This window comes from Photinus pyralis, unplaced genomic scaffold, assembly GCF_008802855.1.
Source record: "Photinus pyralis isolate 1611_PpyrPB1 unplaced genomic scaffold, Ppyr1.3 Ppyr1.4_LG1, whole genome shotgun sequence".
NCBI classification, from domain to species: domain Eukaryota; kingdom Metazoa; phylum Arthropoda; class Insecta; order Coleoptera; family Lampyridae; genus Photinus; species Photinus pyralis.
This window is the reverse complement of record NW_022170249.1, coordinates 37981067-38001911: the sequence shown is the minus strand read 5'-3', so window position 1 is coordinate 38001911 and position 20845 is coordinate 37981067. Positions and strand designations below refer to the sequence as shown.

The 20845-nt window shown below is 37.5% G+C and overlaps 2 protein-coding genes across 6 annotated transcripts; one reads left to right on the top strand and one right to left on the bottom strand.

Moving 5' to 3' along the window:
- The first annotated feature begins 3798 nt into the window (after positions 1-3798).
- LOC116182693 lies at positions 3799-5159 on the top strand. The gene is made up of 2 exons (XM_031503238.1): positions 3799-4475; positions 4559-5159. Exons 1-2 carry the CDS (start codon positions 4285-4287, stop codon positions 4698-4700), a joined length of 333 nt encoding a protein of 110 aa, XP_031359098.1. The 5' UTR covers positions 3799-4284; the 3' UTR covers positions 4701-5159.
- A 4344-nt stretch (positions 5160-9503) lies between these two features.
- LOC116160303 lies at positions 9504-14932 on the bottom strand. 5 transcript variants are annotated; one of them, XM_031473482.1, is made up of 5 exons: positions 14842-14932; positions 14370-14549; positions 13851-14316; positions 13245-13585; positions 9504-13007 (listed from the first exon to the last, which is right to left on the bottom strand). In XM_031473482.1, exon 5 carries the CDS (start codon positions 12999-13001, stop codon positions 11082-11084), a length of 1920 nt encoding a protein of 639 aa, XP_031329342.1. In that variant the 5' UTR covers positions 13002-13007; positions 13245-13585; positions 13851-14316; positions 14370-14549; positions 14842-14932; the 3' UTR covers positions 9504-11081. The 5 variants fall into 5 exon arrangements, with proteins under 5 accessions (XP_031329342.1, XP_031329341.1, XP_031329343.1 ...); XM_031473481.1 differs by having other exon boundaries at positions 13245-14316; XM_031473484.1 differs by lacking the exon at positions 9504-13007 and having other exon boundaries at positions 13043-13585.
- Between the last annotated feature and the right edge of the window lie 5913 nt (positions 14933-20845).

Sequence of the window (20845 nt, the reverse complement as noted above, 5' to 3'; positions counted from 1 at the left end):
ATTTCATTTGTAAATTGTGAGTGTACCTACAAGGGTTCAAAGGAAAATGTTAGCAGTAGTTAAGTACTATAGAAATACAAAAATTGTAAATGTAGGATAGCTTCAAATACAAGTACAAATATTGATTTATCACCTATATAAGTAACTTATTTTAATAAAATGTCATAATTTTGTAATATACAATACATATTATAATAGTACCATCATTCTATTGAATGGTTTGGTGATTTTGATCAAAGATCAATTTCATGAAAATAACAAAAATTGAAAACGTAGGATAGCTTCAAATACTTAATTCAAGTACAAATATTGACAATAAGAAACTAAAAATTTCCACAGTTTACAGCTATGATTTACCTCTTGCTGAATTTGTGTCAAATCTAAATGTTTGACAGAGGAACCACTTTCTTCAACAAATACAGTCTAGTAGTAGTAGTCTCTCGGTAATCCGGCAGATATCGGGCCAGAGTACTGCCGGATTACAGGAATTTGTTCTAAAAAATGCATTTCAATGACAGAACTAGTTATTTATTGTAAAGGATGTAAATATAAGCGCTTTATTATTGCACACTATTATAGCCCACACACACACATATTTGGTTAAAATAATTAGACTAAAAATTGAAATTAACGCTAATGATTACTACAAATTGAAGTTTTAATGCTAAAACTAAAACTTGAGAGAAGAAAAGGTTCTGTACATGAAAATGCAATACCAGAATAAAAACGCAGGATCACTAGCTGGGCCGGACGAGTGAAGTGCCAGATTATAGAGGGAACACTGTGCAATGTTACACATACAATCATTAATATATGTGTGTCTAAACATTTCCATTCTCGTAATTTCTTGTTTTCAGCAGCTATAGTTAGGAATAATATAAATGGAAAAGTCTACGCCACAAATTTAGGACTACCCTGCCATCGATTCCAAAGGCGAAATTTAGTGATGCCTCAGTACCTGACTATCATGGACAATGGAAGTATTTCAGCAGCCTTTTATTTTTGAAAGATCAGTTAACTCCTAGGAAATCTGGAGGAAATTTTCCTGATAAAGATGATCGTGACGAAGGTCTGGATGACCAGTCACCGGTTTGCCACAGGACGAAGATGATCACAATGACGAGAACTACTGTCGGCGCAAAAAGTATGTGCACCCGAGTTTAAAGATTAATAAAAAAATAACCAGTTGACCTATTTTAATGGGAGGGGTATCAAATTAAAGCTCGTTTAATTGTGCGTTGATTAGGCCTAAAGGATATTGTTTCCATAAAATTTAACTACATTTAGAACGCATAAAGTGCAAAAAATATCCCTTTTTTGTGATATTTCTCGTTATGGTCAAGTTTGGAGTCGAATAAAACGAAAACCACCCCATGAACGCTTCAAATTTTAGTATGCTATGCATTGAACCTTTCTAAATAAGTAGTTGAAATTTTAGTACGAAAATCGAATTTTTGTAGAGGCTAGAGCCATTTATGTAAGTTCCGATTTTATCAGAAACGGGAGGTCGCACGAACTTTTAAAGTACATCGATATCAGCGACTTATTGTCAATAAAACAATAGATGTACTTTTAAAACTATAATTTGATTAAGTTTGTCATAAACATTTTTTTATTTTTTGGAGTTTTTCGCTTTGCATGTCGCGTGTATCGAGATGCACGTGAAGGATGCGCGCGAACTCGCAGTCCATTAGAATGTTACTCGCCCATGCATCTTTCTTATACGAAAGTAGGCGATCAGTTTTCAAAAGGCTCAATGCCAAAAAATGTTATCAACAAAAATTTGAAAATACCAGGCAAAATGTTTTGAGAAAGGAGAGTAAAACATTAATTATATGAGAAAGTTTAATTATACATAGGTAATACACATTTTTCACAAATTTCCGATGATATTATAATGGTCTTACGATCAATTAACCACAATTTAATTAAAGCAATTTACGTTTGTTTGGGAAAATATTTTCAAATGATATTAATGAGGGGGTATAATAATCAATTTGCAATTATTTTGGAAAGTTCAAAAAGTTTTGTGTAATGTAGGAGTATATAATGTAAGCAGTACCTACTATTACCGTTTCACTTTTGAATTGAGATCGTGATCCGAGCTGCATTCGAAAATGCCTCCCAGACCATGTTTTACACAATGTGAAATTGCAATGATTTTAAGTGCGATTGCGTTTTTTAAAACTGAAAGAGAACAGTGTGGTGATAAACGTTATCCAGTTTATCGTAAAGTATCTGAGTGTCTTGGAGTGTCGCTAAGATCAGTAAAAACAGTTGGTTCCAGTTCAGATAATAACGAAAACGTTAAAAGACAACGTACAGAAATTGGGCGCCCATCCATCCATGTTGATGAATTTACTCGCGGAGTTATTCGACAATCTACACAGTTTTTATATAAATAAATAATTTCCGACCATACAAAGCCTGAAGGAAAAACTGGAAGAGAACTTGAATTATTTTCCGGAAATGTGTGCCAACACTCTACGAAAAATAGTGCATCAACTTGGATTCCGTTTCAAAAAACTTCAGAGGAAACCTATCTTAATGGAATCTGTGAAAATAGCATATCTCGTCACATGTATTTACGAAAAGTTAAACAGTTACGCGCACAGGGATGCAAGATTTTTATAATGATGAAACTTGGTGTAGCCAACATCACACCATGACTCACGGATGGCAGGAGAACGTAGTAGATGGTATTGAGTTAGTCCACAACAACTACGATTATTACAGATCCCAATTGCAAGAAATATTTGGATGGCGTGGTGGATTTAAAACTCCATCTGGAGCAGGAAAACGAGTGATAATTTTGCACATAGGAAGCGAAGATGGTTTTTTGGAAGAAGGAGAACTGTGTTTCTTGGATAAGAAAGGGACGTCCGATGAACACAACGAAATGAATGCGCAACATTTTGAGGAATGGTTTCGCAAAGTAGTAGCAGCACTTCCACAGAAATCAGCAATTGTTATAGATCAAGCCCCATATCATACCATGATTGAAGCTTCTACAAAAAAACCCATCTATGGCATGGAAAAAGGGTGAAATTATCGCTTGGATTGAAAGGAAACAAGTCCCACTTCCGTCGTCTGCGACTGATTTTAAATATTTAACCAAAAGTGCCCTTATCGCTTTAGGAAAACCGTACTAGTAGGGTAGTAGGGCCGGTTCTGGACCAGCCACCTGGTGGTGACCTTGGAAAGTAGGTGAAGGTGACAGCCACCTGGTGGTGACCTTGGAAAGTGGATCAAGGTGAGGTTCAAAGGTCGCCTGTCACGTGGCGGTGACCTTGGAAAGTAGGTCAAGGATGATGGCCACTGCCCCCCCAAGTGTCATATTTCAAATTCAAGGTTAACTTTTTGTGTCATATTTCATTTCCAAGGTCAAGTGTCATATTTCATATCCAAGGTTAACTTTTTTGTCCGAAAAAAAGTTAACCTTGAAAATGTAATTTGACACCAAATGAAATTTGAAGAAAAAAACCGAGTTGACCTTGAAAATGAAACATGACACCCCAAAAAAAAGTGACCCTGAAAAGGAAATATGACACTGTATCTAGCAAATGCAACATGAGACAAAAAAATGTGTTCTTGAAAATGAAATAAGACCCCAAAGAAAAGTGTGACCTTGAAAATGAAATATGACCCTTGGGAATGAAATATGAGCCCGAAAAAAAGTTGACCTTGAAAATGTAATTTGACACAAAAAAAACCAGGGTGACCTTGAAAATGAAATATGACACTTGACCTTGAAAATAAAATATGAGACCAAAAAACAGGTGACCTTGGAAATGTAATATGACACCCCAAAAATGAAATATGACTTGACCTTGGAAATGAAATATGACACCCCAAAAAAAAGTGGTCTCGAAAATGAAATATGACACCCAAAATCTAGTTTTCCGAAAACCACCCAATTTAATTATCTAAAATATTTGACCTTCAATCGTCTAATACACCTGCTAATGTGACAGTTCAATAACTTTGCTTATGTGAGTTGACCACATCCGCTTGTCGTCTAATATTTCGAACGTCTCAGATATTAATCAGTGTCATTCTCGGATCTCGTTAGCAGAAACGAGGAACCCTTGACTTCACAAGTTTATTTTCCCATCAGCTCTCTGCTTATGTCAACTGGTCACATCGGCTTGTGCTAGTTCATTACCCTTATCATTTCCTCCCGCGTTGCTAACGTTCGCAAACCTATGGACATATATACGCGCAGCATTTCGTTTTTAGTATTCAGTTCTTACGCGAGTGTGACAAGTTAATAATTACCACAAAATGAAACTATCAACTAACAACAATTCCGCTGGTGCTCCGAATCCACCTATAAGCATCCTGCAGGATATTCTCCTGCAGGCATCGCAACAGCCGAGGAGTGTAGCGACAACATCGGAACCACGACCCCCAACGCCCGTAATTTCGCTGGCAGATAGTGACATTGAGGACGAGTTTGGGCCACTTTTTGAAAAGTAAGTACATATTAAATCGTATCTTTGCTTTGTGATTACATTATTGCACAAACATTACTAATACGTAATTTAATTTTTAATAGCATTACGCCGCCAACTGAAGCAGCCGCCGTGGTGCAGCGGCCACCTCAGCAGTTTGGCGGCAAAGACTTAAATATGCTGCGTCGGGAGGAGACAAATGCCGCCCAGGCCCCCCTCAAAAAGCTGCAAGGGTGCAAGAAGTGAGGTCACGCCAGCAGCAGCAGCCGGCACTACCACCACCCACGCAACCACCTGTGCAGGCCCCTCAACAGCTTCTGCCACCACCACCATCGCAGCAACATCGGCGTACTGCAAGTGGACGCCGGCAGCAGCAGCAGCTGAGACAGCAGCCGCAGCCGAGACAGCAGCAGCAGCAGCCACCACAGCCACCGCAGATGATGATGCTCCCGCCAACCAATCTGCGGGAGCTAAAACAAAACACGCTGCAGTGGCTGCAGGAGCTACATGCGTGCTACACACAAAGTGAAGCCATGCTCTCAAATAGGGCGGCCCAATTGCAGGTCGACCTATTTGAGACGAACGGCAACTTGGAGGTAGCACGTACGAATCTCAGAGGTGCCGAAGAATTTATAAGGGCAATAAATGACTTAAACGTGTGAGTGTGTGGGTGTGCGCGGTTAATTTTAAGGCTAATTTTAATTTTTGTAATTTTAGGGTAGATATTTAATAAGTTCTTGTATATTTTTGTAGAATAATAATACTAGTAAGTATATATTAAATAAATAATTAATTGTACTGTTTTTATTATTCATAGTAGAGTGTGCATATCTCCACTCACGCATCACTTTCATTTCAGGGACAGCAAAGGGGAATTCAAGTTGGTGTATTTGAAAACGTGATCTGAGTGTTCTGTATTCATTCAAAGTGTCACTTCAATTGGAATACATTGATTACTATGGAAAGTGATAAAGAAATTGAACGGTATGATGAAAGTCGCGCTCGGTTTATCCAACGACACTTAACTTGGTAGAACCTAGTAAATTGCTATGCTAAAACATGCGTTTCCATGATACCTATTTGCTCTTGCAGGTACAGGTGTACACACAAGAATAGAAGTGAATAACTAAAAGATCATTTATTGCCATATATTTCAACCATCATGCAAATTCAAAGTCAATAGAATCTAAGACAATAGAGCATACATTTGAATTACGTCTTAAGGTATTAAAATAAAAATGGCAACCCCTTTTTTTTTTATTGCACGTATCTTCATGCTCAGTAAAAACACACAATAACAACAGTGGCAATTTATAAGAGTCCATTTATTACGATATATATTTCAACCATTCAATAATATCGAACAAATTTCTAATTAATTTTTAAAATAAGCAAGCTATAAACTGAAAAGCACAAATAAAAAACAAAACAAAAATCTAACATTATTATGATTATTATTACTATTATTTCCCCAGCACCACACGCACTTTACTTTATCGCTAGTTTTCCCATTCTTTCTTGAATTTCACTATCTATCGGCAAATTCACGTTGATTTGCGTCACTTCATCGTTTATCATCAGTTTAGCCATTTTTCGATTGGTAACAAATACTTCCAAGTCTAACTTTAACACTAATACGTTGAACTAACGTTTCCAGTCTCCTCTTCCTATCTTCTCGAGATAAAAAACTGTCTACTCTCCTCTTCATATCTTTTCGAGATGAAATCCTTCCAATCATGCCACCTCGAGATATGCGTCGTACGTGTACGTGGCTCATGTTTAGACGTTTAGTAGTGATGATGAAACTTTACTTAATGAATTCAAAGCTTCACAAAGAAACATTTTATAATAAATGAGAATCCTTGAATCTGAAACCTCAGCATGGTAATCAATTGGAGGGGGATAGGAGAGACTGTTGGAAAGGAAATATGAAACCAAAAAATTGACCTTGAAAATTAAATACTACACTACAAAAAGTGATTTAGAAAATGAAATATGACACTTGACCTTGGAAATGAAATATGACACACAAAAAGTTAACCTTGAATTTGAAATATGACACTTGGGGGGGGGCAGTGGCCATCATCCTTGACCTACTTTCCAAGGTCACCGCCACGTGACAGGCGACCTTTGAACCTCACCTTGACCTACTTTCCAAGGTCACCACCAGGTGGCTGTCACCTTGACCTACTTTCCAAGGACACCACCAGGTGGCTGGTCCAGAACCAGCCCTACTACCCTACTCGTACATTACAACTTCACAAAAGAAGTTAGAAATTATTCTCAAGGAAATTCGACCAGACGTACAATTAGTATGGTTACCCGTGGCGCATTGTGAATTAAACGCAATTGAATTGATATGGGCGTACGTGAAAAACCGCATAGCAAAAATTAATAAAGAAAACGCGGCCAAAAATGGAATTAGCATGGATGTAATGATGAAGCTTTGCCAAGAAACACTGAGGTCAGTAACTCCCGAATTATGGAAAAGCTGCATTAAACATGCCCAAAAAATTGAAAACTATTATTGGGAGAAAGATCATTTAATTGAAGATATGATTGAAGTGCAACCCCTTATTATCAACGTCGGCGATTCTGATTCCGAAGAAAGTGAGATAGATTTAGATGGAACCTTAGACGATAGTTTTTAGACTTGCTGAGGAAATGCTAGTATTTTTATTTTATTGTAATTTCCACTGCCCATGTATATAATTATAAATTGATTGTAAGACCATTATAATTTGTGAAAAATGTTTATTACCTATGTATAATTAAACTTTCTCATATAATTAATGTTTTACTCTCCTTTCTCAAAACATTTTGCCTGGTATTTTCAAATTTTTGTTGATAACATTTTTTTGGCATTGAGCCTTGTGAAAAATGATCGCCTACTTTCGTATAAGAAAGATGCATGGGCGAGTAACATTCTAATGGACTGGGAGTTCGCGCGCATCCTTCACATGCATCTGGATACACGCGACATGCAAAGCGAAAAACTCCAAAAAATAAAAAAATGTTTATGACAAACTTAATCAAATTATAGTTTTAAAAGTACATCTATTGTTTTATTGACAATAAGTCGCTGATATCGATGTACTTTAAAAGTTCGTGCGACCTCCCGTTTCTGATAAAATCGGAACTTACATAAATGGCTCTAGCCTCTATAAAAATTCGATTTTCGTACTAAAATTTTAACTACTTATTTAGAAATGTTCAATGCATAGCATACTAAAATTTGAAGCGATTTCATGGGGTGGTTTTCGTTTTATTCGACTCCAAACTTGACCGGAACGAGAAATATCACAAAAAAGGGGCATTTTTTGCACGTTATGCGTTCTAAATGTAGTTAAATTTTATGGAAAAAATATCCTTTAGGCCTAATCAACGCAAAATTAAACGAGCTTTAATTTGATACCCCTCCCATTAAAATAGGTCAACTGGTTATTTTTTTATTAATTTTTAAACTCGGGTGCACATACTTTTTGCGCCGACAGTAAGAGTCGGAGTCAATGCAAGAAGATATGGGATCTTCACTTCGTGGCTCCCTGTCGGCACTAAGTGACAATACACCATCGTCGACGTGACGGAAATGTGCAACTTTGCCTCCATTTAACCAAGTTTCTATTTCTTAAGATAAGTGAGATCCCCATAGTGGCACTCAAAAAATGGACACCGTGTATACATAGGGGTTAATGATATAGAAAGGTCTTTTCCCAAATTAACCCTTGCTGAGTTTCAGGTCACCTGATTTACTTACTACTTACCTACTCAACTTATTTAAAGATTTTTAGACCGCTTAGTCTTGTGAAAGGTTAATTACAGTTTTCTTTTTACAGTTTGTATTGCCTCTACTGTACCATTCTCCGTGCCCATATCAGCCCGAATTGTGTGTGGACATCCTCCTAACCGCATAATTGCAGAAACCCTGCTATCACTTTAGGGTTACTAGAAGTCCGATCTGCATGTAACCATATTATGTGCCGAGAAAAACCATCAATGGGCATCGTTTATGCAAATCCCATATCTTTTTAGTTTATGCTAGAATCTATATGCCAAACTGTATTAGGCTGTAACCACCCTGTTACTTTACCTATTAATCGAACCGTTCTAATAGCGTCGTCCGCTCAAAATCGCTCTATCTTAAAAAAGGCTCAAACGTCTTCCACCTACCGTACCAGGGGGTAAATCTCGTTTTGATATCGTCTTCACCAAATTCCTAAGCACTTTTGTTCAAAGAAAACAAGACGAAAATCCTTTCACTTACGGTGTGTGTGTGTGTATATATATATATATCGTGTTTATAAACGCAATATTAAGTGGTTGACGTTTAATGATCGGAAAAAGAAACAAGTATGTCCCTTCTGCGCCTTCGTATGGAACCTACTGACAAATATAATGTTCAGTTTGTGCTGACATGTGTCGATTTCGCCGTTCGCGGGTCTTGATGGAAAGTGGGGAGGGTAAAAAAAAGGTGCAATAATTTTACATCTGATGAAGTAGATGTGCTAGATAGCTTAGTTGAAGAATTCAAGAGTATAGTATAGTATGTACCTACATGTTTGAGAACATTTATTGCTTTAAATATGAATAAAAACTATTTCAGAATGCAAAAAGACCGACAGTTTATCATCAGCCAAAGTAAAGGGCTGGGTCACAATAGAAGAGAAATTTAATGTCATGTGCAAAAATGCTTCGTAGCAAATGGGATTCCCTTAAGAATACCGTCAGAAAACAGTATGCCAATTTCAAATGCCGCTTATATTGGGTGGTTCTCACAGCGAAGGGCGATAGAGTCTTAGCATTGGTCGGTGTGGGTGTACCTGTAAAGCCGCGTCCACATTATACCGATATATGCAAAGCCAACAGTGATGTGGACATCTTATCAGCTCGTGCCAATTGGCAAAAACTCCGACCCGACGGTTGTGAGGACGTGCCAATTGGCACTCCAGTAGGGATGCCACCTTTTGCGAAATTGAAGTAAGGACAAGCAGTTTTGTGGTGGGGCCCGGGGGGGGGGGGCAAGGATAAAATAATGATTAAACAATTTTGAAACTTTATTTTCATGTTTACTTAAATTTAAATGTATATTTTTCGTTTCCTTTAGCAGCTATTAAGAGGTTACTATCATTTTTGGCGTATTCATAAAATTGTTCGCAGTTGTACTTAAAATTAAAATATATTAATAGTTCTGCGCGAATTAAATCAACAGAACACCTGTTTCTTTCATCTCTCCATTTCACATTCATAACAGAGAAACATCTCTCTGAAAATGCTGAACTGGCAGGTATGCTAAGAAGAAATGACACAATAGAAAATATATTTCTTGAATTCTCAATTCCTACTTCATTAAAAATTTTTTTCCATTTAGTAGCAGTATTTAGGTTAGAAAAATCTGGACTTTGTAAAATAAGTACGAAATTTTCAGAAATTAATGAAACTTCATTAAATAATGTATCCATATTTACATCTAGATTTGGATTCGCTATTTTTTCAACAATATTTTCAAAATCCTCATATTTGGGAAACGCACTTTTCAAATTTAGATGAGAAATTTCCGCTAGCCAACTTTCTTGAGAAAAATCAAAATGATTTTCAAGATAATAAAGCGACTTTTGAAAAAAAAATTAAATTCGTCGTGTAATTTAGTTTGTATTTCACTATTCAGTTGTTTTAATTTTTGTTTTGTTTCAAATCCGTAAAACCGATTTTCCATTCTTGATGTAATTTTTTTTTTCAATTCCGTCATAATCGTAAAAATATCAAGAGATGTGGTTTCGTTACATTCTAGTACTTTAATAGTTTCTTGGAAAACGTTTAAAATGTGATTACAAAAAAGTAAATAAATTTCTATTTCACCAGGTACACTATCAGAGTTTGTTTCAATTTTTAGTAACCGTTTAATGTGTAATGGACAATTTTCTAAACTCAAAAAATAACTGCATAATGCTAAATAACTTTGCAAAATTCTTTCAATACATGGGTTTAATGAAAGCCATCTAGTTCCAACGTGTCGAATTAATTCACGCCATTCGCAATTTACAAAATCGTAAAATGATTTTAATTCTTCTCTGCGTTTAGCAGAAATTGAAAAATGGGAATATATTTTTAGTATTAAATTTTCAACATCTAATCCTAAAGACTCCATTGCATATTTAACGCAATTATGAATAATGTGTGCATGACAGTTACCTTTTAATATAAGGTAAAGCGAGGAGAGTTTGCGCACAATTCGAAAAAAATTTATAACAATTAAGATTTTTGTAAAATTTACCAAATAGCTAATGTAATATAATCTTTGCTATGTTGCGCTTACACAATTCACTATTAAAACTTTTGAACTTTCTTTTTTTCGGAATAACAAAATTTTGAAAAAAGAATGATTTTTCGCCATCTCTCTTAACCAGGTAGGTTAGTTTGCGCATGATGTGAGGAGAGACTGCGCGTGTGCAGAAATTTGAGTTTTTCTGCTTAAAATAAATTTTGTTGACATTTTTTAAACAGAATAAGTACAATGGTTACATACTTATACTTAACTATAATTATTGAATACACTAAAATACTATCTTCATAATAACGAACTAAAATTACTAACTCAAACAAAACTTTAAATTTAAAACAAAAGGTTAATCACTTCTTTAAGTTCTTTTGTCGGATTTCTTTCCGGCCACAGTAATAGCACTTGTTGACATACATTGTGCAGGACTCGTGCAACCATCTACTGCATGACATGCATTTTATCCAGTCCGATTTCGAAGTTGTTTGTGCATAAATCTCCAAGCACTCAACACATGCTTCGTCCTCGGATTCAATGGCAGTATCTGATAGAAGTTCCATTAGGTCACTTTCTTCACCAGACGAGGTTGATGGAGGAGAATCACGTTTTAACCTTTTTTTACCTTTTGGTATTTTTTGGATCTTCGACGTCGCAACTTGTTTCTTTCTTTCTTGATCCTCTTTCTTTTTTAACGTTTCTTGAATTTTTTTTTGTTTGCTAGAAATGTATTCAGGAGAAGTCACATTTGTTGCACTTATCTTTCTTTTCACTTTCGATTGCCCCAAACTGGCAGGGATAGGTGATATTGTTGCTAAAGCTTTGTTTGGTGTTATTTTAGATTTCGGTGAAGTCGCCATTTTACTTTGAGGTGAAGTCTTGGAGAATGGTTGCGAGTTTCCTTTTGAAGTTTTTACAGGGGAACGGGCTTTAGAAGTTGAAGGTTGGGAGTTAACTTCATCTAGGAATGACACTTCTGATGAAATTGCGCTTGGGGGAGTGACTGGAGTTTGATCAGTTGCAGATATGGGATCGGGTGTTCCGATTCCTGGTGTGACAGGAGCATCTTGATCACACGACAACAAATATGCATGTTCAGGAATAGCATCCATATTTAAAGGATAGATACCTGTTGCTCGAAACGAAGAAGTGGCGAGTTGCACAGTAGCAGAACGAGACCAAGCTAAATTTAAAAGTTCTCCGAAGTCGTCTCTTGTAATTTTCCCCGTACCACGACGAGTAGAAACCATCTTTGCACATGCGTCTTTGAAATAGGTTTTGAAAGGTTTGAATACAACCCGGTCTAAAGGTTGCAAATAGTGCGTGGTGTGACTCGGTAAACAAACGATGATAATATCGTTGTCTGAGGCGATTTGAAGCATATCTGCGCTATTCATATGCGAAGCATGGCCATCAAGTACCAGTAGATTTTTACCTGTCGGTTTTCGGGGAATGAAATGTTGCGTCATCCAATCCATAAATAGTTCAGTGGTAATATAAGCGCTTTTTTTGTTCATTTTAATTACTGTTCCAGGTGGTGCGCTCTTCAAATGTTGGGATTTTGCGTAGACTCCTTTAAAAATACAGTAAGGGGGTAAAAATTGCCCTTCTGCACTGCAGCAAGCTAGAACGGTAATTGTTTCACCCTTTTCCGCGCTCGTGATAACATGAACATCCTTGCTACCTTTAGCTGCAATAACCTTACCAGGTTCGTTATTTAGCTGAACTCCAATTTCGTCACAATTCCATATGCAAGCTGGTTTGTCTAAAAGATCATTCTCGGTTAGAATATCAGTCAAAAGAGTGAAATAATTTTTTATTTCAGCGCGATTCATTCCTTCTGTCCTGGCTTTGCTTATTCCTTGAGCTTTTCGGACACTTAACTCAGGATGTCGTCGCATAAAAGATGAAAACCAAACTTTTCCTGCTGTCTTCGTTTCCGTATTGAAAGTGTGTTTCTTATTCAACGATGTTGCTAAATTGAACGCCAGGTGTCTTACATCTCGTTGTGTTGGTGCGAATCCAACGGCCTGAAGTTTTTTTATGTGCAGAGACAATTTGTTTTCGGCATCAATGCCTAGTTGTGCCTCTGGGCCCATCCCTTTCTTTTCAAAAGAATTCTTTTTTAACCTATTTCTTAAGGTGGACTCGGGAATTTTGAACTGTTTGCCTGCTGACCGTATGGATAACCCATTTTCGATGACCCCGATAGCTTGTTGTAGATCCTCCTGTGACCAGGACCCTTTACTTGACTTCCGTACATAAACGTTTGGCATTTTGATCTAGTTAGAAGAAAAAGAACATCATATTAGCCTCCTAATAAGTAAAATGAGTCGCGCAAACTCTCCTCTCACTGTATTAAATATATAGCACGCGCAATCTCTCCTAATTTGAAATGAGCAAACTCTCCTAATTCGGTAGGAGAGATTGCGCGGCCACGTGATAGGCCAAAAATGTTTGACATTAACTTGAAACCTCATGACACGCTAGTATACATATAGAGCTTGTGCAGAAATTACCTGGTTAGCAATTCTCTTCCACAAAATTATGTCCTAGGAAAATCTAAGCAATTGGTCTGAAAATTCACGCACTTAACCTTCACACCTTCCACAGCTCAGAGTCCATAATAAACAACCACTTGCTTCGTTCGGCGCACGAATTCCAATGGCGTGTATGTAGAGAATGCGCATTCGCTACCTTAGGACATAGGGTCGATTTTCCTTTTCTTTCTTCACTGTTTGACATCCGCGCAATCACTCCTACCGCGCAAACTCCTCGCTTTACCTTATGCTTGTTAACAGCAGTCATGTTTGTATAAAGACTGTGATGTTTGCCAAAATTGGAGTTTGTATTATCAGCGCTTAAACAAGAAACATTGTTCCAATCAAGCTTTAACATTTTCATACAGTTGTCTGCCATCATGAACATTCCGTCTGCGGATTCATCACTATTTTCACAAAAATGAAGCAAATAATTTTGCAAACCGTCTTTAAAGGTAAAAACTTGAATTGAAATTGGAAACAATTTAATATTTTTTCTATTAGATGCATCTAATTGAACAGTAAAAAAGAGACGGAGTACATGATTGTTTACCAATTCAATAACATTATCTAAAGCTTTTTTACCTAAAACATTTTTTGCAATCATTTCGCTTTTGGTTCGTCCGCATGATAATTTTGACGTAATACTTGAGTCAGGATAAATAATTTTATCTAACTTTATACAACAATCTAATCCATTGTAAGACTGATTATGTTTTACCGTATGGTAAATTTTACAGATTTCGGCTAAAATAATTTTTAATTCCTCTTTTGTGTCTTTTTTTACCACAAATTTATCCAGAAGCTGTGATCTTGTTCCTGCGGATAATTTCTTCGTATGCAAGGAGGTTTGACTGTGTTTGATAACAGCCGATATTCCCATAAAACTCACTGTAAAAGAGTTGCAACAAATTTTGCAATATGCATCAGTGTTACTAGATGCTGGTTTTATCCATGAAAACTTCTTTCGCCATTCCTTATTGAAATAACAACGTCGTTTAAGATTTCTAGTCTTGGGAGGGGTTTGGGGATCAAGTCGACTAGTACCAGACTAAAATTATATCTATTAACTATAAAATATTTGACATATTTTAATTTTCATACCATTATTGGTCCCGTTTCAGCCACAGAATCGAAATCTGACATTTCTATTTCTACCTCTTGCTCTTCATGCTCCAAATCCCCTCTGGAATTGCTGGCAGTTGATAACTGGTCCAAAGGCGTAGGTTTCCCTTTCCCATCACACTGATTTCTCCAATCTGGATGATCCATTCTTTCTTGATGCTTGCAAAAATAAATTCATTAATCTGTATCAAAACTGCATTTTTATTATAAGTAAGCATTTGACGTTGATTGGTTCATGTTTGAATTGAATACATTAATTTATAGAAATTATTCACCATGATTCATGATACGACACTCTGGCAAAGTTGAAAGTGGTAACAGGTAAGGGTTAATTAAGCGTAACGTAAATTTAAATGTTTTCGTGTTTATATGATTGCGGAATAATTAATACTTAAATACTAACTTTGGCTTTAACTTTAGATTAGTATTAAATTAAACATTAAACACTTACCTGTTGGCTGTTATATATAAATTATAATAACAGCTACCGCTACGCTAAGTAAAAAAAACAACACAATGCAATGCAAAAACGAGAACTAGAGTGCAACCTGCAACTGACTCACGTAAACATCGCATAAATTATCCTTTCAAATCTAAAAATAGAAAAAAGAGGCGGCGACGGTGAGCGCGAAAAGCAAGATCCGAGAGGATTGCTTCAACTAAACGAACGCAACCGACGCGACGCGAAGGTCGTAAATATCAAAACAAAACAATAAATTAGCGTGTAAGGACGTTTGAAGAGAAAATAAGGACGGAAGGACATAGTAGGTAAAATAAGGACTGTCCTTACCAAATAAGGACAGGTGGCAACCCTACACTCCAGCGACCTCAATTCATTCCCGACCGTAATACCACTAATTTATTTCTCATATTATTGAAAAATGGAGTGGTCTAATGAGAAAGTGGTATCGTTAATTGACATGTATCGGGAACGGCCCGTTTTATGGAATTGCAGATTGAAAGAATGTAAAGATCGCAATAAAAGACATGACGCTTTTTTAGAAATTGTTGTGAGTTTTGGTTTAACAAAGGGAGAAATTGAAAGGAAAATTAAAAATTTAATTTCTCACTTTTCACGGGAAGTTAAGAAAGAAAGGGACAGTGTTAAAATCAGGTAATGGAACTAAAGAAGTGTACAAGAGCAACTGGTTCGCTTACCAGTGTATGGAATTCCTGAAAGACAGAAATCGCGCAAAAATGACACACACAGGTAAGATATTTAAATTTATTTCTTTAAATAATATCACAAAAAAAGCAGTGGTTATTATTTATCGTATTGAAAAGGTACTGTGGTGGCACACGCACCAACCACGTGCAAAACCGACACCGACACCGGCACCCCCGCTTTAAGCGCGCGACAACTCCCACGCAACTTGTTTTCTCCCACAAGAAGCATACTCCCACGCCGCAGACGGCCTTTAAAAGCGCGACCGAAATCAAGCAAGAGCAGGAAACTAGAAGCGGCACAGTCAAAGACCTTGCGAACCATCGTTTGTGCGGAACGAGACGCTAAGGGCGGACCTAGCCATCTCCACCTTGAGAGACCACGTGAGACAGCTGGCGGAAAAACATACAGTGACATTGACAACTCCGACGCAGACCACATCAAAGCAGTCGCCTGCATAGCTGGTACTCGACAAACCATCAAAAAGCGGCCCAGGAGTATCCTGAACTAAAGGAGAGAAAGTGAAGCCTTAATCAGCTGCAACAGCCAAAGTCAACAGGCTCACGCTGAAACCAGGGTGAAAACAACCCAGCCCGACGCACCGACACAAGCAAGATCAGATCGACTCGCTCCTCAGCAGTAATCTCACCCCACTGCGTTCACCATAGCCAGTGGTATTTTGGCAGCGCTCCTCATAGCCTGCTTGTTAACCGGCGTTCTCCGAGCCCGGTACACACAAACACTAAGGCCAGGCGCGCACATAAGGCCAGGCGCGCACATGCGATTTTCGGTCGCACGATTATTTAGTCACAAAAATGAAACAACAGTTTTTATTACAAATGCGACTAAATAATCGCCGCGATTAAAAAGATGCGACCAGTTCTATTTTTGAAGCGACGCGATTATCGCAAAGCAAAATAAGTCGCATTAAGAGAAATGAACGTGCACGCACCTGCGACTATTTAGTAGCAATTCAGTGTTCAACGACGTGCCACGCCGATTCATTGCATATTAATTTTTCTTGGCTGCTGCTTTAAAACATGTCCGACGACGAATTGTCCGCCAGGGATGATCGTTCAGATACTGTCTTGGACACACAAAGAATAATTACCGAGGTGGAAAAAAGACCTGCTCTTTACAACAAGCAATTGAAAGAGTATAGTGACCGAAATTTAAAAGAAAAACTGTGGGGCGAAGTTTGTATGAATGTAATACGCAATTGGATGGAATTTTCCGCAGCGGAGAAACAAAAGAAAGGTATTTTCATCTAATCCATATCATTAGGAACGGCGTAACAATGTGCAGGATAATTCCAGGTAGTTTCTTTTGTTTTACCTATCAAGTAATGAGTTGTCGCCTCAGGAGTTATGTGCAATTTGAGTTTCCTATCCTTACGTTAGCGTTTTGATTTTTTTCGGAAGGTCGCGATACATATTTTTTAAAATCTATGCATTATCACAATAGGTGGAAATAATAGCTTTAAGTACCGCCGTAGGAAATACTGTCGGATTTCCAAATTTGTGCTGTACGTTTTTCTACTCCCATTACAACGGCTGTTATTTACGAAAATCGATTTTTCTATTCATCGATCTTCCTATAAAACTAAGACCGATATTTCAACTTTTTTTAAGTACCGCCGTTCTTTTCATCATTGCAAAGAATATCCACTATCCAGAATTTGTTAGACCGCAACTACAAAAGCAGCATTTCATAAGAACGTTTAGCTATTTTTTCCAATATGGCGGATTGGCTACAGAGGAGCCTTAAGGGGCTGACTTGAAATTTGACGTTCTCTCATTGGACGACGGAAAAATTAACAATGTATTGCCGGAGGGTATAATTACTGCAAAGCCTTTATGATGTGTTTAGTCTGTTTTCCTTCGTCGCCATAATGCGAACGTGTAACGAAGCACCCGGAATTTCTCCATTTAGTTTGCAGTTTACAAAGACCACCCTGTATGTAACGATTGGTTAGGGCGTCGTTACGCAAAAAGACCGCGATATTTTTGTAACCACCGAAGGATGTTGTCCTGGCGAAGATGAGGGACAATTAATATTCTTTGGTTTCAGCGCCGTTAATTATTTATAAGATGTTTTAGATTCCCATAATAAGTAAAATCAAGGATAAAACGAGTTCAAATCTAGTTGTTTACAAGTTTTGCAGTCCCGTCCGTATGCCTGCATGTTGCGATAAGAGTGTTAAAGCGATAGCGCCGTTTGAGAAGAAAAGTCCAAGGGAGCTAGTTGCAGATTGGATTTATGAGTACTTAGGTTTGATTACGCTTAATTAGGTAAGCGCTGTTAATTAATGCCATGTTAATGGGCAGTAGTAAACCGTGTCAGAAACCGTCGAGAGAGGTGTCCACAGAGGCGCTGTAATTTTTCTAATTGTTTGCAAGTTGTCCCAGATTTTTAAGATAACCACAGGAGCCGCAATTAATTAAAAACCGAATTATTTTCTACACCGCTCGGTGCGAATGCAGCGAGGCTTTGGGAATTCCATGTTCCACTTCTACCAAAATATAGGTTTCCTTTAAAAGGAAAATGCTCATTTTGGGAGGGATCTTTTCTGCTTCATACTTTCGAGTTGTAAGTACGCCTTTTGATTTCTTTAATTTGCGAAACCGTATCATTCCGAATCCACCGAAACCCTTTTGTTTTACCGTTTTACCGTTTGAGCGACCGTAAGTCAATCCGTTATCCTTTCCGTTTAACTACCGTTTTGAGTTTACCTTTTTGCACTACCGTAACTTTTACCCCGTTCCGCTAAGTTTCATTACCGCCTTAAGCTTACCGTATTTTCTATCGATAGTGTTACCACCGTTTAAATCACCGTTACTTAACCAAGGTAAGCGCTTAATTTTCATTTACGTTGATTAAAGGGGGGGAGTATATTCTGTTCTCCTTGTTTTTCCGCTTTTCGTTCCCCTAGACACCGCTAATTGATTTGTGCTTTATTGCTTTATTCCCTTTAGGAAATTTACCGTCAGGGCCGTCGGCCATATTTTGTTTTAGGTAATCCGGAAGTGACCGCCGCCATTTTGTGGTGAACCCTGACCGATCCCTGGTTATTCCGTTCTCCACTAGAGGATACCCGGAGGCTTTCCACCCCGTCCGACAAAACCGCCCCTTTTCCCAAGACTTAGGGGGTGCAGTTAAGTCTTGGTGGCGCCCGAGTGACCGACCGACCGTCCCCGGTGTAATAATTGAATTGTACAATTATATTATTGTTCGACAATTAAATGAACTTGAAATAATTGTGCTTTCCCTTATTTAGAATACCGTTCGTGCACGAGCTAAGGGGGAAGTTCGTCGCAAACGTTTCACTTGGGCGACAGTGCATTGCGGCGAATGCTAAGTAACGTTAGGAAAGTGCCGAGTTTTAAAAACAACGCAAAGAAAACGTGTGTAGAACTGTGCGTCGGTGGCCAGGGGGTCCAAGCCTTAAGAAGAAGGTTAAATCTTCGTTAAAACCGGGAAGCTGCTGACTTTCCGGCGGCTTCTGCGATTGTAGTAGTAATGATCGGAACCAACGACGCACACAATAAACATTTTCGGGCCGACAAATTTAAGAAGAATTTAAAGTGGCTGATACGTGATTTTAAAAAAATGCATCCGCCCAATGTATTGTTATGCACGATCCCTCCAAACTTCAATTCTAGACAGGCTGACCAAAATGTAAATGTAATAAACCACATAATACGGGATGCTTCGGTGGGTGTCCACCTATTGGACACTCACAAACTGTTTATTAGAGAAGGGAAGGAGCTATTTGAAACGTAAGTACAAATAACGGCTACAATATTAAACAACCAATAACATTCCTTCATCTTTTTATAGCGACGGGATACATCCCAACTTACGGAGGTTACGAATCATCGACGAAGCTGTCAACAAGGCGTTGCAAGAGCTGTAATTTTACATTTAGAATAGGTATATTATAACAAGTTTCAATAAAAATATTCATAAACCCAAATTTGTACATTCCAAAGTATGTGATCTTTAAAAATAGACACGTCCCAAAGTTAATAGAGAAAGGACACGTCTTGTCCAAAACAAGGGGATTCGAATGTTATTGTGGCTAATGTATAACTGGTTTGATTTTGGCGGTAAAGGTCCTCTTCCCCCGTCTGTGCCTTTGAACCTTACTTGTTCAATGTCGTACCGATTGTGGGTCGACCTCTCATTTTGTTGCTGTGTTCTTCGGTCGGTTGTTCCCTTCAGGACTCCCGGTCTTTAAACTTGCTCAATTCTTCGTCCCCGTCAGGGTCGATTAATTTTTAACTTATTATTAATATTTCGAAGCCGTTCGGATATTATAACATCTTGCCTGATGATGGCTTGTTAGCCGAAACATGTCGCATTGCAATTAAAGATTATTCCAAGTGTATGGGGAAGGTTTTGTGTTCACTTTCTAATAATTGAGACCGTAACTTACAGGCTGATACATATGTCCTAGTAGGCTTCAGAAAATTCTCGTAGGTTCTACATTGGTAAAATTACTGAGGTTTTTGTAGAACAGCCTGAGATTATGGTGGTGAATTTTTTACGACAAAAAAATCAACTAAACTCAAAAATTATTTCTATTATCCTCATGTAAAAGATGAAACGTTGGTGAATCGGAGCGACATTATAATGCAACTTGATGTGCCAAAAGACCTACGACGAGGCCGTTTCTCATTTGCAAAGTTGCCAAAAAAATATACCATTAAGTAGGAAACTTTACCTTTTTTTTACTATTAGAATGTTAGTTAGGTACCTACTTTTATAAAAATATGTATTTTTTGTTATCCTATTTCTTTAATAAAAAGTCTTTGAATTTACGTGAACCAATTCTTTCTACCTTCCTAAATAAAACAGCATTAAGTATCAAAAAGAATGGCTATTGTTTAGTTTAATTTTTTTACGATTAAATTGTTCGAATTAAGACATATGTACGTCTGAAATTAAATCTCTGGGTATTTTAAACGTATGTTCGATTTCACCCCAAACATTGGGGTGAATTCGAACACACTTTACTTACAAAAAACCAGGTGTCAAATTCTTGACAGAATAGCTTCCTAGCTGAAACCAAAAATTGCCAACATATGTACGCACTTACAGACGGGAAAAATTTATTCTTTAAAAGTTGCTTAAAATGGTCTAAAACGTCGACATTTGATGAAATTTTGATATGTTCAAAAAACGGCTATCGCAATAGCTACCTAGCACATGCTAGGAAGCTAAAAATGAAAATTTAATCAGTGTGGATGTGATGTATGTATAAACAAAAGTTTGATAATGATATATT